General features: G+C 36.7%; 1 protein-coding gene and 1 long non-coding RNA gene across 3 annotated transcripts; one reads left to right on the top strand and one right to left on the bottom strand.

Moving 5' to 3' along the window:
- The first annotated feature begins 7,209 nt into the window (after positions 1 to 7,209).
- On the top strand, positions 7,210 to 9,900 carry LOC137742152 (beta-amyrin 28-monooxygenase-like). The gene is made up of 3 exons (XM_068481921.2): positions 7,210 to 7,865; positions 8,754 to 9,172; positions 9,293 to 9,900. Exons 1-3 carry the CDS (start codon positions 7,309 to 7,311, stop codon positions 9,784 to 9,786), a joined length of 1,470 nt encoding a protein of 489 aa, XP_068338022.1. The 5' UTR covers positions 7,210 to 7,308; the 3' UTR covers positions 9,787 to 9,900.
- A 1,602-nt stretch (positions 9,901 to 11,502) lies between these two features.
- Positions 11,503 to 12,400, bottom strand: LOC148692609 (uncharacterized). Of its 2 annotated transcripts, XR_015953163.1 has the most exons (3): positions 12,127 to 12,400; positions 11,744 to 11,943; positions 11,503 to 11,636 (listed from the first exon to the last, which is right to left on the bottom strand). It is a non-coding gene; the product is annotated as an uncharacterized LOC148692609 (long non-coding RNA). The 2 variants fall into 2 exon arrangements; XR_015953162.1 differs by lacking the exon at positions 11,503 to 11,636 and having other exon boundaries at positions 11,690 to 11,943.
- Between the last annotated feature and the right edge of the window lie 2,876 nt (positions 12,401 to 15,276).

Here is a 15,276-nt window from a genome sequence, read left to right as displayed (position 1 = left end):
TCTAACATTTAAATTAATAACGCTATCATTTCATTCAAAAAAAAAAAATTGTTAATCAACAACAGTTGAGTAATAATTAAATCATTAACAACTATTTACAAAATTTGGTTTAAAATTTTGATCTCAATTTAGTGCACTCACAATGTTTTTACTTTTATTGTTTCATGGTACTGGAGTTCTTACATTTAATGTATATCTCAAAATTTTACGTAATTTCTATGGTTATAATTTTCTTATTAGTTGAATTACGAAAAAATAATAGTGACTTGAGCACTTATATGACGACTTTCAGTCATTGATTTTAATCAATTTATTCACTTATTGAACAAAAGACCTTGAATGCATGAGTTAATCATCTTAATTACTTACAAACATACAACCTTTTGCTTTTTTGTTTATACTTTCAGTTCTCTATATTTCTTTCAATTACACCGCGTGTGGGAGAGTTTTAGACTAACCTTAGTTGAATGCGCGTGGGAGTGTGGGAGTTTGAATCATGAAGTGAAGCAGCAAAGGACAGCGAGGATGGTTAAAGGTAGGACCCGCAGAGCACTCAGCCACCTTTTTCTTTTATTTTCTATATTATATTTTCAGAAGAAAATTTTAAATAAAAATTATAACCAGCCAGTGCCACTCCCAAGTCTTCGCATAATCAACGATCTGGATTTTTCTCTGTTCACGATTAAATCATGCACCGCATACACACCTGATCCCAACCCCCAGTAATGAGACAGAGACACTGAGACTTGCTACTTCCCACTCCCCGGCAAAACTTTGAGAAATTGATGGGTCTGAGATCAAGTTTCTCGGAATTGAATCCTCTCCTGGAGATCAGGATCCAACTTACTCATTAACATGGGTCGTTGGATTTTGATTCAACGACTACAAACAAAGAATCCTTCTAAAAATTATAATAATTATATCAAAATCCAACAATCCATGTTAGTAGATCAAAAGGATCCTGATCTCCCGCTCATGAGAGGATCCAATTGCAAGTTTCTCTACCTTCACGGATGAAATTTAAAGCTGATGGGTTCCATTTATAGTACAAAAAAATCATCTCAAAACGAAGGATAATACTTGGATGGTAAGTTGTTAGAACACTATATTGCTGCTAATCGATCACACGGATTAACACGCATGCGCCCTCTTGTTTATAAATCCACCGACTGTTGAATTTCCATATGAATATTCTAGCAATCACAACCCAAGAGTGATCCCGAAAGAAAACCATTTACTCATTTACAAACGTTACTGTATAAATTCATGTTGGCAATGTTTCTAATCTTAGGTGCTTGTATTTCTGCTTTGAACTGAAGCATCTCGCACTTTGTACGAAGACTTTAGAAATTGCGAGATTCTTCGACTCAGAGCAGAATCAATCTAGTCAAAGAGGCACACCATCAATACTAGTACCACCTCCTTAATTAACGTCTTATCCACAATTGAATCGGTAAATAACAAGCAAACGGTGGTAGAATCATTCAAAATATACTTTTTATAAATTTTAAGCCATCTGGTGATTGTTGTTATACAGTCGGAGAAACAAACTAAGAATATGGATGTCTTGAACGTAAGAAATGTTTATCTGAGACAAACACACAACCACCATATAATCACTCGTCTTCGAGCTGTTGCATTAAATTTTTGCAGCAAGAATGCTTTTGGATCCATTTGACCTGGTGGCCTCCCGATACCTGGCAAGATATTTAACATGCTTTCAAGTACTGGGAAGAGATCATTCAAATTCATGAAATTTGGAAATTCAAACTCACCGAATCTTGGCCAAGGAAATTCTCTGTTCCCTCGAAAGTGATAGATCGCACTCTTCAGTCTGAATAACAAAACAAAATCCAGTGATATCCACCGGTCTTCCACATATTATCCTTAAGTTTGAAAGCAGAAAAATGCAAAATTGAAATGCCACGCAAGATGGAGATGAAAATTAATACATTTTCAATAATTATACGAGTGCTTAATTGGTTGATAAGCCTGAAAAAGGGAAGCTTGACCATAATAATTCTGGTAACACCGCATAATCATGGTCTTTATTCTTCAGGGTAGAAGTAGTGATGGTCAAGTAATAACAAAGGAGCCATCCTAATATGCAGCTCCTATATAATTAGTTCACCAACGATTCTTCTACTTGATTATACCAACGTTAACACCAGTGTCTAGGCAGGTTCTAACATTTTTGGCTAGACACTTTTCATCATTGCTTAATTCCATAGATGCATAACTGCTTAAAACTCGAAATAAAAAAAATTGATCATACCCATTGTGGTATACATGACCTCCGTTGGGTACGTAAAGACGAAGTACCCCACAAGGTAAGGTCATATCATCATGAAACTACATAAAAGAATAAATAAATACTATAAAGCTATACAAAGATGCTATGCGTACAAAAAAACCTTAAAAGCCAGAAGAAGAAAGTACCACAAGCACGCGATTGAGAGACAGTTTACAATAAGCAGCAAGGGGTCCTGTCTGTAGTTTAACAAAAGAGAGGAACAAGTTAAACCATGCACTGATATCTCTTCTAGTCACATTTACATAACCAGTAGCATTAATAGCTCTAAGCCTCTAACATACAAAAGTGAAGCAGTTAATGAATTGCGAATGGGTTTGAAAGTGTGCTAGAAGGAATGAAATGCACAGAACAAATACCATTTCAGTATATTCATTGAAATCCCAGGGGAAGTAATAAACATAAACAGCAAGGCTAGATAAATGAATAACCTTTGCAAATAGAAGTACAATAACATAATTCCGTCAGATGTTTAAGAAAGTATATACGGTTGAAGAGTATAACCATTATCTCGAAAGAAAAACAAGTTGTAAAAAACAAAACCCAAAGAATATGAGGCACTAATCTTTGCGGACATAATACTAGAAACAATTGCATGGTCTTCAATCCTCTTCAAGATAGCGTTGATGCCATTATATTTCAGTGGTGTAAAGGCAAATCCACAATGAGAATCAGAGAAAAATTGATCAAAAAGAATAAGCAGAGGTACTTGATTGGAAGCAACAGTAGATTGCGCTGAAAGTAAACATGGCATGATGCATAGAATCAGTACCAACTTTAATGGACATCCATTATTGAGTAGACACATTGTTATCTCAAATGATAACCATTGCAAGGCTTGTTCTCAAGGGAAGTTGGTAATTAGACCATCACAACTAAAGGTTGATGCTGAATCCCCATCATTTCTGCAAAGAATTCAAGGGGATATTTGTGGGCCTATTCAACCATCATGTGGACCATTTCAATATTTTATGGTTTTGGTTGATGCATCTACCCGATGGTCACATGTTTGTCTCTTGTCTACTCGGAATGTAACTTTTACGAGACTTCTTGCTCAGATAATTAAATTACGAGCACAGTTCTCAGATTACCCCATTAAGTCAATCCGACTTGATAACGTTGGTGAATTTACGTCTCAAACTTTTGATTATTACTATATGACATTGGGCATTGATTAAGCGGCTTCAGTTAATAGCTCGCACTCTGCTCATGAAAACAAAATTGCCAAGTTTTGCATGAGGACATGTCATCTTACATGCTGCATCATTGGTTCGATTGAGACCTATAGCCAACCACCAATACTCCTCAGTACAACTCGTGTTTGACATCAACCAAACATTTCACATTTACGAGTTTTTAGTTGTGCTGTTTATGTGCCTATTGCACCGCCGCAATGCACTAAAATGAGACCTCAACGTAAACTAGGAATTTTATGTGAGTTTTGATTCACCATCTATCATTAGATATTTGGAACCCCTGACAGGTGATATGTTTACAGCTCGTTTTGCTGATTGTCACTTTGATGAGACAGTATTCTCGTCGTTAGGGAGAGAAAAGATTGTTCCAGAAAAACAGCAAGAGCTGACATGGGTTGTACCCACCTTGTATCATTTTGATCCTCGAAGCATTCAATGTGAAAATGAAGTGAAAAAAATCATTCATCTTCAAAGTATTGCCAATCAAATGCCAGATGCATTTAATGATGCTATGAAAGTGACAAAATCACATACAGCAGTTGTAAAAGCACATGCAAGAATTGATGTCCCTGTTGGACAAAATAAAGTGGCAACGAATAATTCATCTGGTGCACGCCTGAAGCGTGGTAGACCCCTAGATTCAAAAGATTCAGCCTCTCAAAAAAGAAAGTCGAGGGCACAACTGAATCCAAATGAAATCATTCAAGAAGAGAAAATGGATGACAAATCCACAATTCATGATTATGTACTTTCAGAAAAAGAACATGTCCTTGATGAGACACATGTACCTAAAGAAACAGAGGTACATGAAAGCAAAGAAATCTCCATAAATTATGCATGTACAAAAGAAATCTCCTATGAAATTTAAACTGGAATTTCACCCAAATTCAATGAAATTCTTCAAGAATTTCAATGATATTGGATCAAAAATCACGACACCATGTCAGATTTAGTCAAAAAATTGGATGGCAAGGTCGTGATCTTGCTTCAGACGAGGTGGGTTTTCTAGGTTTGGATGCTATAGGTGTCAGGTTCCAAAGAAGCTGGATGCTCCATGTTTACTCAGGGTCACGGCTTTGAAGAAACCATATGGCGATTTCAACCAAAAAAAATTGTGTTTTTTTTTGTTTTCTTTAGATTATGAAATTCAATTATATGCATATTTAATTCAATAATATAATGCATGTACATTTATTTGATGCAATTCATGGCAAATATCGAATTCACATAATTCAACAATTATGAATATAATGCATACACAATCTATCAGGGCTGCAAAAATATCGAAATAAAAAAGTTGTTTGGGAAAAACCTGATTGTGTGATCATATGGATGAAGTGGTTTGATGCAGAAAATCTCCTCATCAAATTCCTAAGCTCAGCGGTAGGAGCGTGTTGATAACATGTTATAGCCTATTTTAACTGACAAGGGGAAGGGGGCCAGTGGTAAAGAGAGGAAGTAGAGAAAGATATGTGTTTGTAGAATTGTAGGGGAATGTATGTGTTATCCCTCATATGTACTGCCTTTATTTATAGTAATAAGGGGGAAGGAATCCTTCATCCCCAAGGAATACAAGTTGTAATAGGAAGTGATAACTAGAATCAAATCTAATCTAGGATTTACACAATCACACTTTAAAAGGAAGTTTACAACAAACTTTTTATATTTAAGTACTTTAACTTAATAGTTCAAATATTCAAATAGTATCTATAATACGCTACTATTGTGAAGAGAAAAAAAAATATTTGAACCCATTTAACTTTTTTTTTTACACCCAACTTACTTTCTACATTCATATTTTTTTTCCATTAAACTATCAATATCTCTTTAAAGTTTAAACCCAAATTTATTACCTAAACTACTCTCACAAATCTAATTCAATATGTAAATTTATCTTTACACCCATTTAGAAAATAAAAACTTAAGATCATGTCTTGCAATTCATTTAAGGCGTGAAAGGAGCAATCAAATCAATGAGGTTTACAACAATATGTGAGTGATCATCCAAAAGGTGTAACTGGTTCATTGGCTTATTTGACTAATCCATCACTCACATATTGTAGTCTCTCTCTAATGACATTTCATCCATGAATGTTCTGCAACTCATTCAATCTTAATACAAAGTAGGTTTGTGTAACTTGATACCAAATTTTCCTGTCAATGATTGATTGGACAACCTTTCCATGTTGTCCAATCTATTCTCAACCTCTCCTTGTTGTCCAATCAATGCTATTGCGAAGAAAGCTAGGATTGATCTTCGCAAGTTATGATTCTTGGTTTTATTGTTTTTCTGTTGTAAGGCATGCTTGATCACTAATCAAACTACTTTTTGTTTCTACTCTACCCAAATATTGTGTTCAATCTTGATTGAGCTTTAGTTTTCATTACTGCAGCCTACAAGTTCTTGGCTGATCTCTAATGAATGTGCGGAGCATCAAGTCTATTTCTGCAACTGCAATATAGTTATGTTGTTTTTTTTTAATCTAAAATATAACATATATCGATCAAATAATTTTTAATCATTTTCAAGAGCCACAATATTATTAGTGGGTTTATTAATAAATTTTAATTTTATTGTTATTTTCATCTTGTACTTGATAGTAATTATATAATAGGGTAAAAAAGAAAATTATATTTGAAATTTAAGTTGGGTGTAGAGTAAGATTATATGGATTCAAAATAAAATTTTCCAAGAAAAAGATGTCTAGAAGTTGACTTAATGAAACTTGAGGAGAAAAGAAAAGCAAGTTTATTATAGAAGACATTCTCTGTCATCCCTTTTTTTTTTTTTCACTCTAGTCTGGAGGTTAAGGTCAATCCTGTTAAAAAAAGATTCTAGTTCCATCCCTGCATACGTTGAGAGCTTCATACAACAACTCACAGATGGGAAAACATACTTAAAGATGCGGCAATGATGGATAGCGACGATGATAATCATAGCATGAGTTCATGTCCGTGAATGATGATATACAATGCAAGTGGATTAGGAATTGTATGATAAGAGATAAGAAAACAAAAACATAAGTTTGCCACAATATTGCATCGGTGTCTAAATTGCATTCAAAAATTGGGTCCGTCAAAGAGATGGTTGGCGCCTCATGTGATCGGATTTTTTTCTGACTGTTGGATGTGGGGGATAATGCTCATAAATACCGGAATAATCACTACCTCTGACTTCACAGGTTTTCAAATATGGAAGAGATCCCTTCCACTTAATCTACCAAACCAACAAATTCAGACATTTAAAATTTGATTCAATGGTTATAATTATTATAACTTTTAAAGAAGTCTTCTGTTTGTAGCCATTTGTTCAAATTTCAAGGGTCCGGATTTGTTGGTTTGGTGAATTGGGAGGAAGAGATCCCAAGAGAATCTCTTTCCCTCAAATCTGGATCAGATGTATAAAAAAAATTATTAGAACCAGTCAACCTTGGTGTTCTTGTAAATTAATAGTGATTTAAACACCATCGATCCCATTAATTAGTTCATTTGACTAGTTTGCATTATAGGATTTTGTTTAACAATAGCGAGTTTGCATGATGAATATGTTATGTTGAGTACTAGCTGTAACGACAGGTAGTTTGCATTATTGGATTTTGTTTAACAATATCGAGTTTGCATGATTGAATATGTTATGTTGAGTACTAGGTGTAGCGATATGTAGTCATTTCTTTGACTTTTTACTTAATAGTTTGCCTGGAAGTCCACTCGGAACAACCACCTTGATGAAAACTTTTATATCCAGAAAAGAATGAAATGAAAAACCTCATCTGATTCGCTCCCTGGCTCTGTAGTGTAACTATGGGGATGGAGCATTATAGCTTCTATCTCAACTTCTTGTTGGGCTTTATTGTTTTCGTCATATCCCTCTCTCTCTTAGCATTGGTGCTCTTTTACAGGCACAGATCGCAGTTCAAAGGAAACAACCTACCCCCGGGCAACGTGGGGTACCCTTTGATCGGAGAGAGCTACGATTTCGTGTCCGCGGGATGGAAAGGTCACCCGGAGAAGTTCTTCTTCGACCGCATCGCTAACTACTCTTCTCAAATATTCAAGACATCCCTCTTTGGGAAGCAAGCTGCCTTCTTCTACGGCGCGGCTGGCAACAAGTTCTTGTTCTCCAACGAGAACAGGCTTGTCAATGTTTGGTGGCCCGATCACGTCAACAAGATTTTCCCAACTTCCGCGGACGTTTCTGCAACGAAGGAGGCCATAAAGTTGAAAAAGCTGATTCCCAATTTCATGAAGCCTGAGGCTTTGAAACGGTACATCGGCATCATGGACGCTATTACCCAGAAGCACTTTGCAAACAGTTGGGAAAACAAGCAGCAAGTTCATGTATTCCCCCTAGCCAAGAAGTAAGTAATTCTTCTCTATCTCATAACATGCATACATATAGCTGCAGAGTACACGTCGTCTTACATACATACATACATACATACATACATACATACATACATACATACATATATATATATATATATATATATGCATGTTAATATGTTATAGGCTTTTTAGCCAAAATAGTCCATGAGATTTGCATAACTCATCAATTTGTCCCCTGAGATTTGAAATCAATAAAAATCCCTCTGAGTTTGTCCACCATCAATCATTTTGGTCATTATGTTAAATAATGACTAAATGACAAAAATACCCTCAATTTAATAAACCATTGGCAAAAATGGTTTGACAAAAGTTGAGGGTATTTTGGTCATGTTATCATTATTTAATGGAGATTTTTTAAGGAATGACCAAAATAATTGATGATAAACAAACTCAGGGACCACTTCTATTGATTTCAAATCTTAGGGACCAAAGTGAGGAGTTATACAAATATCAAGGACCATTTTGGCTAAAAAGCCTTTGTTATATCATTCAAAATATCAATCTCGTGATCAGTATTAATTTGATGAAATTTCATTTATATAGGTCCTATTAATTTTAATTGGGCGATTAGCAGGAATGATCATTTGTTTTATTATAGTCTCAAAACACACACATATAAACAACATGTCAAATAATGAAAACATATTAATCAAGAGAACTATTATTAACACTCCAAAAATCTCATTCTACACTCCTCACAAATGTATTCTTGGAGTGCCAAACGAGATTTTTGAAGTGATAATCAATTATCTCACAAATATACTTTCTAATTAATCAATTATCTTACAAACACACACATATATACAGTAAATGCTTACTATTATTGCTTTATTACTTGTGTATACATAATACTACTGCAGCTACACCTTGGCGATCGTTGCACGTTTGTTTCTTAGCCTCGAGGACCAAAAGGACATAGACAAACTGGGCCACTCTTTGTATCTGGCTAACGCCGGAGTCATATCGATGCCTATTGACTTTCCTGGGACCCCGCTTCGCAAAGCCATCAAGGCCTCCAAACTCATCAATGGGATGTTGACGGAGATAATAAAGCAGAGGAAAGCTGATTTGGCTAATGGCAAGGCTTCTCCGACGCAAGACATTTTGTCACACATGCTCATGACATGCGATGAGGATGGAACCTACATGAAGGAATTGGATATCAGTACTAAGATTATGGGGCTGTTAATTGGTGGTTATGAAGCTACTGGTGCTGTTTGCACCTTCGTTGTCAAGTTTCTTGCTGAACTCCCTCACATCTACGATGCAGTCTACAAGGGTACGTAATTGCACCAGATGCTCCATAATTTGGGCACTTGGGTTAAATGACATCCAAATTACTAAAAATAATACTTACGGTTTCATTGTTGTTGGATGCTAAATCAAATACTAATTACAGAGCAAATGGAGATTGCAAATTCGAAAGCCCCTGGAGAGTTGTTAAACTGGGATGACATTCAGAAAATGAAGTACTCATGGAATGTAGCTCAAGAAGTGATGAGATTGACACCACCAATTCAAGGATCCTTCAGGGAAGCCGCAACTGATTTTGTCTTCAATGGATACACAATTCCAAAGGGTTGGATATTATATTGGAGTTCGATCACAACGCACAAGAGTGCAGATTATTTCCAGGAACCCGATAAATTTGATCCATCGAGGTTTGAAGGAACCGGGCCAGCACCATGCACTTATGTTCCATTTGGAGGAGGGCCAATGATGTGCCCCGGCAAAGAGTATGCCCGGATGGAAATACTTGTGTTCATGCACAACCTGGTCAAGAGGTTCAAATGTGAGAGACTTCTTCCCCAAGAGAAAATTGTAATGGACCCATTGGCCATGCCTGCCAAAGGACTTCCAATCCGCCTTTTCCCTCACAATCACATTAATTGAAACCACCATAACCGTCAATTTGTTTTATTACACTGAAATATTAATTTCAATAATTTGTTTTTTTCACTTTGTACAATGATGATGATGTAATAATGTGAATGTGAACTACACATTCTAGCAAGAATATACTATATGTTGTGTTGATTTACTGCTAGATGACTATCTATCTTATCAAATAAATTTAGGTAAATTACACAAAACTACCTCAACGGTTGGTCGAATCACATTCTTATACCACATGTTTTAAACATTGCAATGTTATACCTCAACTTATGAATTTGTTGCAATGTTAGATCTCCATTAAATTTTCTGATAATTTGGCTGTTAAATGATGACGTGGCAAGAGTAGAGCCTACTTCTTTGCCAACTGGAATAAAAAATTAATTATTATTAATAATGTGGTGCATGTGTGTATGAAGTTGTGTTTAAGAATGTGGTAGGTTGGGTTGTGTAAATTTTCGGTATTTATTGGAATTTCAATGTTTTAAGCTTAAAAATTGTTCATAAAAAAAGTAAGCTAAAATTCTTTGTAATTATGCTCTCTTTTCAACTCTAGGCAGTACTAATTACGCAGATCACAACGTTTCCTAATGAGGATTATGAAAGAGGCATGGTTCTGTATATGATATGGAGTCTGCAATTCAAGTTACCATATGTTGAAAAATCGGTCTTTTGTTCAAATTTAAGGTCTCCTTGGTGTTGCTCAAACAAATAGGCTACGTCAAACCTCCAACAATAACAAAGTTTCATTTTACTAAGTGAGATTGGTTCTATAAATTTTAGAACGGCACTGCGTTCAGTTTTGTGTCACGTTTTCTATTACATTCAAGGACTCAAAAGTCATTTTATTTAAGTCTATTTTTGTGTCTTTGGATGTCTTTGTCCCACCAATGGAGTGGAGAAATTTTTTCATGTACCTGGAATATAAGTTGACTTGGAATTCTCGAAGTACAAAGTTTTGTCACCTAGCCCTTTCAATTGAAAAATTGCCACGTTATACCAGCAAACCACCCGCTTCAACCGTCGCCTTATGACTTTGTCGGCGACACCCAATACCTTCTTTCTCCTCTTCTCTCTCTCTCTCTCTCTCTCTCTCTCTCTCTCTCTCTCTCTCTCTCGTATGTCGAAATGTAACTTGAGGATAGTCAATGGCACCCTTAGATTTGTTGTTGACGGCCTCTGATTCAAGGGCTTGTGAGGTCAGCGGAATCCCCATCAATTAAATCATGTTTTTTGTTATATTAAATTATTTTTATATTTGATTGATCTAAAAAATGATAAAGCACGATTAAAATTGTAAAGATGAGATTGATGGATTTACGAGAGGAATGGTAACCGGCGCGGACGGGGAAGAAGAAGAAAGGCTGGGGGTCTTTTTACAGGTGTCAATAAGTGATTATTGGAGAACACCATGCATATGTGTGTCTATCCATTACTTTGAAAAATTCCTCAATGGAGTGGTTATCTGACCAATGAAGTTTAGACAGGTAACATTGCGACGATTGGTTATTTTTTATTTTTTGAAGCAATTGAGATTGTTAGATGTTTAAAAAAATTTGTTACATGTCAAAATTTTATTACTCAGATACGCCACGTCAATTGTGTATTGGATTGGAAACACAATAATTCATGTTAAATTATTTATGTTCATCTTAGACCATTTTTAACTCTTGGATTAAAACAAAAAAGTTTTAACTTAGAAAGTTTAGGTTTGAACTCAGAAATAATTTTGCTGCCCCAACTCTTTTGGGTTAGATTTAAATGCCTTGCCAAAGTATAGCTTTGCATTGGACCGTGTTCGTTGCAATGCCTTGCGAACCAGCAAAAGCATCAATCATCTGAAACCTCGCCTGCTTCAAACAAAAAAAGGAGAATCTGAAACTTGTTATCAAAACAACAAACATGAAAACTAAAAATCTCAAATTGTAGCCACTAAATGTATAATCCGGAATAGTACATTGTGCCTAGTTCCTTTGTACTTATCGCGGGGATTGCTCAAACCTACAAATAGCCATGGCCTTGGAGCAGCAGTGCAAAAGCAACAGCCGACTTAACCGATCAAGCATCTTCCCCCTTACCCTCGGTGCCTCCCACTACACCTCAGCCCCATAATTCATCTAAAAAAATGAACTGGAAACTCGAAGGTCTCCAACCCACCTGCCACTCGCAACTTTTCACAAACAGTTAGAATGCATTCAAAATGTAAACAGCGAGTGAACTTCCGAACGGAGTGTAAAATTACTAAAATGTTTGGAGACACAACGGAAACAAAGCCAAAGACAAGAAGCGTATTGCAGAATGCAAAGCATATACTAGTCAAGTTTGAGATTAATAACTTGCCTTGCATAACCGGTGAGAGCGTCAGAGAGAAGGTGCGGGCTTTGGCTCTGAACGTTTTGGTGCTCTGACAAGCAACCACGCCCGCGTACCGGCGGTGGTGAATTTCGCGAGACAGTCGGCGAGACTGCTAAAGTCACGATTACTGAAGGCCCAAGCGCACTGTTCTCTTACGAGTTTATATTTTTATTTTTTATTTTTTGATAAAAGGTCATTTGCCTCGCCCACTAAATTAAAAGAAAATTATTTTTCCACTATGCCCTGTATTTGTTCTTAAAATTATTTTCCAACCATTTTTATCTTCTGGCACGTTACTTTCCATTTTTAACAACCAAATTGAATCAATTTGGCCCAAAGGCCCTTAAACCAACTTCAATGGTGACTAAAAGCCAAATTACCCCCCAAAATTTCCCCCCAAATGCACTCCAACCCAAGGGGGAATTTTGAGCTAAATGCTAAACCAATGCCAAATTCCCCTTGAAATTTAGCCCAGAAATCGGGGTGGACTCTACCCAATATTTATCGGAATTTAAATTTTTTTAGATTAAAATGTTCATAAAATTAATTTACGATAGTCTACATATTTATTTTTAAAAAAAATTTAATTTAACAAAAAAAAAAAGCCTAAATTCATTCTTTAATAATCCCGAGCTAAAATTTTAAGGTAGAATGGTTGGAGTAGAAAAACTGTTTTTGGGCTAAAAGCTAAATTTTTCGGGTTAAAAAATTTGACTTTTAGCCCAACCATTGGAGATGATCTTAGAACTGAAATGGAAAAATAGGTTTGGATTCAGGGCCTTCACAGATGAGGCCCAAGGCCTTTAAAACAAATAATAAAAATATACTAAAAACAAAATAAAAATAAAAGGAGGTTGGGTTGGGCTCGACAGGAATGCCCCAAAAGCCTTAGACTTAAAAGGATTTGGGTTTGGGGTAATTGGGCTAGGTCTCAGCCCGAATGGGTTTGGGTTTTAAGGCAGACGGGTTGGGTTGACCTGTTTTAAGGCCAAGCTCTTGGCCGGTTTCTAGGTTGATTTTTCAAGGCTCATAACTTCTTCAATACTCAACGAAATTGATACCTTGCACACCGACCAACTCACCGTGGTTTGGCCAAACGAAGAGATTGATACCTTGGCCGGTTTCTTGTAGTACTCAGCAAGACGAAGAGATTGATACCTTGCACACCGGCCAACTCATCGTGGTTTGTCCAGAAATTGCCTCAAAAGGGACGATGCTTACCGAAAAATTTGGAAAAGCTACTCTGAGCTATTTTCTGCGATTCACGCATATACACCACTTAAAACAAGCTTCGATCTAACCCTAAAACATAACCCCAAGGGTTTCTAGAAGCTTACCAACGTCGGAAAAATACGAAACACGACGGAGAAGATGATGAACAGTACCGGCCAAAAGGAAGAGAAGGGTTTGCGGTGTTCTTTCTTTGATCCTTAGTTTGCACGGGTGATGGTGATGATGTTTTGTTGTTGTGGTGATTGATGATGAGGGAGATGAGGGTGTGCAAGGAGGGAGAACACGGGTGAGAGGGAGAGAGGGTGAGAGAAATGAGAGTTGTGAGAAAGGGAGAGAGAACTGAGAGAGGAGAGAGACGAGAGGCTCGGGGGACAAAAAAATCAGGGGGTGGGCCCCTTGGGCACACCATTTAAGGCCCAAAATCCATTTTTAAAAGGAAAAATATCCCCAAACTTAGTGAAAATACAAAAATACATTTTTTGTTCCGTAAATCCCGGGTCGGATTGTTACATCCCTTGAATTAAGGACACAAGACTGCTGATGTAAACAGCCAACCTACTTACACTCAGCTTCCAATAAAAATTCACTTTTTGCTTCTCTTCATATGGAAATGGAAATGGAAATGGACATGGAAATGGAAATGGAAATGGACATGGACATGGACATGGACATGGACATGGATATGGTGAGGAGGAATCATAGGAGATTGGGGCAGTGCTGCATGAACAATGCAAGGCTGATGGAGCTACCCACCGAAATCCTTGACCACATCCATTTGAGGCTACCCATAAGCTGTTTTTTTTTGCCTCAGATGTGTCTCTAAGACATCAAAGAACATAGTCGACTGCCTTTGCTTTGTTACACTACACATGCGACGTTTACTTTTGGCGCAATCTACTGTTGCTTCCGAACAAGGACCTTTGCTTATGCTTCTTGATCAATTTTCCTATGACTCTCATTGTAGATTTGCATTTACACCACTACAATATAATGGCATCAACGCGGCCTTGAAGAGGATCGAAGACCATGCAATTGTTTCTGATATTAGGTCAAGGATTAGTGCTTCATATTGTTTGGGTTTTGTTTTCTATAACTTGTTTTTCTTTCTAGATCATGATTATATTTTTCAACCGTACAAAAAGAATGATAGAAGTCCATGTTTCTTATTCAATCCTCTAAAGGGAGAAGTTCTTCCGCTCCCAACCATTGATATCCAAATTCCATACAGTTTGTATGGAACGTACAAGGAATGGTTTGGTATGGGATTTGATGATGTAACCAGCACTTACAAGATTGTTCATGTTTCTGGAGATGAAGATTCGACAAGATATAAACTTATGGCCCAAATTTATGTACTGGGCACAGGCTCGTGGCGAGAGATACCCTCAGTCCCTCCGTGTAATTTAAGCAACAACCATGCATTTGCACATGGAGACCAGCATCGGTTGCTTTTCTTACCTGATCAATCAAGTTGTAGTAATAGAAGAGTACTCAGTATATGTTCTTTTGATTTTAAGAAAGAGGAGTTTTACTCGACTATTCCCCTTCCCAAGCTCATGCAAAGTAAGTATATTCCGCAATATCTGGTCTTTTTGTGTCTTCACTTGCTTAATCTTAAAGGATCTTTGGCCATCATGGACACTTCATCAGATGACTATATTGAGATATAGGTGTTGAAGAACTATGATACAAAAGAGTGGAGGCTAGAGTACAAGATAGATACTGCAACTGTCAGAGGCGAGCTTATTAACTTGACATGTTGTGAGTGGGAGCATGGCATATTCTTCACTTCACAAGATATTACAGAAAGTCATAAGATTACAGTCTTTGTGGATTTAAGATCTGGCTCCATGAATAATGTAAAGTTATTTCCACCCAGGCGCTTCAGGATTACAAGCATCT

The sequence above is a fragment of the Pyrus communis genome, chromosome 11, assembly GCF_041283825.1.
Source record: "Pyrus communis isolate YQ-2024b chromosome 11, ASM4128382v1, whole genome shotgun sequence".
Taxonomy (NCBI): Eukaryota; Viridiplantae; Streptophyta; class Magnoliopsida; order Rosales; family Rosaceae; genus Pyrus; species Pyrus communis.
This window is presented reverse-complemented; position numbering and strand designations above follow the sequence as displayed.

Bases quoted from the DNA above. Each gene is read 5' to 3' on its own strand.
- LOC137742152 (XM_068481921.2), top strand. From the start codon at position 7,309: ATGGGGATGGAGCATTATAGCTTCTATCTCAACTTCTTGTTGGGCTTT. The intron at 7,866-8,753 runs GTAAGTAATTCT...ATACTACTGCAG, and splicing joins GTATTCCCCCTAGCCAAGAA to CTACACCTTGGCGATCGTTG. The intron at 9,173-9,292 runs GTACGTAATTGC...TACTAATTACAG, and splicing joins CTACGATGCAGTCTACAAGG to AGCAAATGGAGATTGCAAAT.